This window comes from Trachymyrmex septentrionalis, unplaced genomic scaffold, assembly GCF_001594115.1.
Source record: "Trachymyrmex septentrionalis isolate Tsep2-gDNA-1 unplaced genomic scaffold, Tsep1.0 scaffold9, whole genome shotgun sequence".
Classification (NCBI taxonomy): domain Eukaryota; kingdom Metazoa; phylum Arthropoda; class Insecta; order Hymenoptera; family Formicidae; genus Trachymyrmex; species Trachymyrmex septentrionalis.
Genome location: NW_017306091.1, coordinates 948,481 through 954,060, shown reverse-complemented (window position 1 = coordinate 954,060; position 5,580 = coordinate 948,481). Strand labels below are relative to the sequence as shown.

At 27.8% G+C, this 5,580-nt stretch overlaps 1 protein-coding gene across 1 annotated transcript in view; it reads left to right on the top strand.

The window, feature by feature from the left end:
• LOC108755609 overlaps nucleotides 1-1,652 on the top strand; it is a 4,462-nt gene extending 2,810 nt beyond the window's left edge. The window contains exons 5-6 of the mRNA XM_018498724.1: nucleotides 1,089-1,244; nucleotides 1,599-1,652. Coding sequence (XP_018354226.1) covers nucleotides 1,089-1,244; nucleotides 1,599-1,652 — 210 coding nt within the window. The remainder of the gene's footprint in view (nucleotides 1-1,088; nucleotides 1,245-1,598) is intronic.
• The last annotated feature ends 3,928 nt before the right edge of the window (nucleotides 1,653-5,580 follow it).

The following is a 5,580-nucleotide window of genomic DNA, read 5'->3' as shown; positions in this document are numbered from 1 at the left end:
TACTGAGATATTAATTATTAAAGGTTACTGAATAAACCTGTATTTGCTCGGTTTATTTGCACCATAAGCGTGCGATGAGATGCACAAATTGCGCTTGCAGTCGCCTGGCGTTAGTATTAAACAACTCCTCTTTTGACAGTCTTGACGCGCTTCGCGCCAGAAGACTGCCATCACGAGCATTGGATGGGATAGATGCGAATTTCATCCCGCTTGCAGCATTGTTAATAGTATGAAAAAGACATAAGAGGGCACATGCACTATGATGAGTCCATATCCGTATATACTTGCACGTACGTTGCGTACCCACCTATGCCCTTCTTCATACTATTAAACATACTGCAAGCGGACTGGCATTTCGCATCATTGTTGGGCGAACGTATCTCACCACGCCAGATGGAATACGCGTTTATTAGACGATCTTTAGTAATTAATATCTTAATTGATTGCAAAAATTGCAAAATGATACTTTTTAGTTCCTCTCTACCTATTTATGAATAATGATAATACACCTAATGTCATCCTGTATACATATACGTATATGTCATTATACAGAGTGCTCGAAACCTATAGACTCACCTCTCGTGAACAGATAGAACGGACTGAATTAGTTGTAAGTAAAAGAGTCCTGTATCATTTTACAATTTTTAATAATTAATTTCTAAAAATCGATGAATAGCACGGCCAACTATAAGCGCATAACGAGATAGGACTAATTATTATCTTAAGTTGCTAGACATGTGAGAAGTTGTTTACCAATCAACCTTGGCAACGTAGAAGCAATGTAAGAAAATATCTCCTCGCGTTAAGCGGTCACATATCGCACTGCATGCTTGCATTTGATGATAGGCTGGACGGATACGCACATTTATTCTGTGATCTTTTAGAAATTAATATCTCATTAACTATCGTGAAAATTGCAAAATGATATGTAACTTCTTTATTCTTAGTCCGCTCTACTTGCTCACAAGAGATGTAGGTCTGGGACATATATATATAGTCTGTATATATTCATGTGTGAACATATACAGTAACATACATGTATGTATATATATTATATATAATATTTATATATGTATATTCATATTTAGTGCGAAGAAGTATACTATGCTTTATGCAATCTTGAATGGTACGAATTAGAACCAAAAAAGGCAAGGAGTCTTATCTTATTAATGATACGAGCTAGTCAACCTTTCCGTATTACTGCAGGAAAAATATTTCCACTTACGATGACCACGTTTGGCAGTGTAAGATTATTAATAACTTAGTAAAAATAAATTACTTTTGTTAATCTAAAAATTAATTTTGACTATTTGTATTATTAGATTATGCATATTTTTAACAGATATTAAAAACAAGCTAAGCTGTTTCATTTGCATTAAGAATTTAGTATGGATATTTCTAAATTAAAAGAATACTTAATTACTTACACATATAAATACCAAAGTAATATAATAAAATAATACATAAATAAATATTTACATTTATTTCAACAAAAAGTAATATCTTTTTATTTTTTAATTGTATATTAATCAATTAAATTTAAAAACTTTATTCTGTAATTTATGTTATCATATATGTATAAAAAATATATGTTACAGTTGTTAAAAACATCGGCTGGTTACATATCATTTCTATTAGCAAATCAAAGATGAAGAAGATACCAAATTATCCTAGAACAATATATCTATACCGGAAGATTTATGAAAAGCGTAGATATAAAAATCATTTAAGAAATTACGTATAGATGTAATAGAGATTTAATATAAATAATAAGAAAGAAAATATTTACATTATTTAATTCAATGTTTCTTATTTTATATGACATCTTAAATTAATATATTTTTTTAAAAAGAGTAAACACTTTTAATATAAACATTAAATACATATTATATTTATCATACAATAGATGTTATATTTATTATTTCATATTATATTGTATCTTTATATATATTATAATTTCTTTAGACACGATAATATTAGCAATAATATTATTAATATTATACATTTATTTGATAATGCACATTTATTTACTTAGTATTATTAAGAAATATCTATGTCTTTTCGATGGTTATTCGCAGTAATTGTATAGCTTATAGAATGTTACTTTTTTTTTTCGTATCGCCCTTTTTGTCTTAAACTTTTTTGAATACTACGGCCTTTCTGCAAAAGTATTAAAACACTAATACACATACATCTCTAAATACGAGATGGATACGTTGTATTACAAAGTATGAAGAAACTTTTAGCGTACAGTTCGAGGAGTGGCGATAATAGATGTCATATACAGCACGATACCCTTTCTTCTTAGAAGCGTAAACGTTACTTTTTTATTCTTAAAGTTTTGGAACGAAATGAAACAGCTGTTATCAATTGGAAGTAGCATTTATAATATTTGATGCATTCTTCGGAGAAACAACCAGGTTGTTACACTCGTATCGTCAGCATGCGTAATAATCACGTTACTTTTTTATTCGTAAAGTTTTGAAACGAAACAAAACAGCTGTTATCAATTGGAAGTAGCATTTGTAATATTTAATGCATTCTTCGGAGAAACAACCAGGTTGTTGTACTCGTATCATGGGCATGCGTGATAATCATGGTTTGCATTACTATAACAAGTGGGATGAGGATCTTCGCATTAGTCTTCGGCATGGACATTGCCAAACATTCACAGTATAAAGGTATCGAACGTTTATTATATATTTTTTTAAAAGAGAAAAAATTCTTGTATTTTAAAATAAATATTTAATAGGTTGAAATTATATGTAAATATTTTTCTAAGTAACGTTTAAATTGTAATATTTTTTAATATTATTATTACAAATTCATAATTAAAAAATATTACGATTTAGACAAAACCAAAATATTTACATGTAATCCCGATCTATTATGCCAATATGTAAAAATATAGTAATTTAATTGCTATATTTTTGTAATGTTTTATAATTCTAATTATTACACATGTTTATAAAATTAAAAACTTCAACATCGATGTTTTGAATTTTTAATTTTGGATTTGTTATCTCAAGATGTCATAAATTTTGATAAACTCTTAATCTTAATATGTAACTAGATTTTACGTGGGCGATTAAATTAAATCGCTTGGGTTTAGAACTAATCGGATTATGGCCCAAGAGCGATGAAATACTCAAAAATAACTTCTCTTCCGATCTCCGTGTGATTATTATTTTCGTTATAGTAACATTTATTTCTGGTATACCTCTCATCTGCTCCCTTATACGAGTTTGGGGAGACGTGTTACTTATGGTAGACAATCTCCAAGTTACTTTACCTTTGCTGGTAGTCTCGTTGAAACTTGTTGTTATGCGATATAAACGAACAGGTACAGATGAAATTATATCTATATATAGCACGAAGATATGAAGAAAGTTTATTTATTGTACAAAAAATATGAAACGTAACGTATATTTAAAGGTACTTGTCATAGCTTTAAAACAAGAAACAATATGTGACAGTTCTACATGTGATTATTTTGCTATATTTCAAAGCACTTGTATCCATCATAAAAATGATGGCGGAAGACTGGATGGAATTGAAGACAAGAAAGGAAAGGGATGTAATGATGAGGCAAGCACAAATTGCTAGAATTATTGTCATCAGTGGATACATTCTCATGGTATTGGCGTTTATTATGGTCATCATTCTTCCTTATTTTGGTTTATCGTTAAGGCGTTTGACAAATCTGACGGATCCGGGCAAGCCGCTGCCGCTGCAGACTTATTATTTTTATGATGTAGATAAGAGTCCGCAATTTGAACTAACATATATTATTCAAGCTATTACAGTGTTCTTAGCCGCTGTAACTTACACTTCAGTAGATGCTTTTCTTGGACTCTCAATTCTTCACTTCAGTGGTCAATTGGAAAACTTCAAAAGCCATATAACTAGTTTGATTTCATGCCAAAATTTTATCTATATTCTGAGTCATAACATAATGACTCATATACGGCTTATCAGGTATTTGCATGTACACATATAATTATATTCGTCATTATATAATTATATAATTGCAAGTAAAACTCAACTACAAATAAAAATCCTGTAATAAAAAATTATTTAATAATTTGTTAGTAAAATTAATTTAATAATAAAAAATATTATTTTTATTTTTAATTTTATATTATTAGTATTGTAAAAAAATGATGAAAATATTAAAAAATAACTATATAAAATAATATTTATTAAGATTCGTTGAAGTATGTGATAAGTACTTTATAATTACTTTTCTGTCATATTTCATTGAGAAAATATATAAAAGATTTTTTTACAAAACATTACTATTTGGTTGTTAAAATAATTCTGAATGCCCTTTTACATATAAAAACAATTTTTACACAAAAATTTATTAATTTTTTTTAAATTATTTTTCAAAATAAAAACCATTTATTCATTCAATAACTTACCATTCTGTTAGCTGCCGGATTTGGTCTCGTACCATTTGTCTAGACGTAATTGAGATTCTACTCCATTTTGCATACGATCCTGATCTTGCACTGTTTAACTACAGTATTTCGTTCAATAAAGCTTTCGAGAACATAGAGTTAAAATTGTTGAGCAAGTTGACGTAGTGGTGACTTCTTTGTCTAAATGGTATCAAGATTAAATCCAACAGTTCCAGAACTGATAGCAAATGATTATTAATTGTTTATATTTTGAAAAATAGTATACTTCCGTATAAATTTATATGTAAAAAACAGTTTTTGTATTTTTAACAAGCTAATAATCTAATAATTTTGTTTAATTTTAATCTAATATATATTAATCTAGTAATTTTTTTTACTTATTATTGTATATATAAAGAACTATATATATGTAACGAACTTAATCATGTAATTTTTAAAATTGTTATAGATTCGCTGGTATTATTGAAAATACCTTTACCTTTATGATGTTAGGTTTAGTATTTTATTTTGGCATTGTATTTTGTCTACATGGATTCTTATTACTTACTGTAAGTTTAAACATAATGCCAATTACGAATATTAGTTATATATTTTTGTTTTTTTAATTATCTCATTTTTTGTTTCGAAGTATGCAGATTATTGATGTACCATCTAGGATTTATTAATTTTTATTAATTATTAAGGTATATTATTCAGGTGATTACCGAAGGAAGTGATTTTTCTTTCGCACGATTATGTTTTCCATTAATTGGTATCACCATTTTGCTTTCGCATACTTTCCTTTATTGCGGTGCCGGCGAGATTATAACAGTGCAAGTAAGATACAAATTTTTTAATGTACTTTATATAAATATTTTATAACAGTATATATAGTATGTAGTTAATATAATATATCAATACATTATTATACATATTTACGTTAAGTGCGAGGAAGTATATCGTGCTTTGTGCGATCTTGAATGGTACAAATTAGAACCACAATATGCAAAGAGTCTTATCTTATTAATGATACGAGCTAGCCAACCTGTCCGCATCACTGCAGGAAAAATATTTCCACTTACAATGACCACATTTTGCAGTGTAAGATTATTAATAATTTATATGAAATTTATAAATTATGTTTATAATTAATTTGAAAAATATTTAAATAATATAT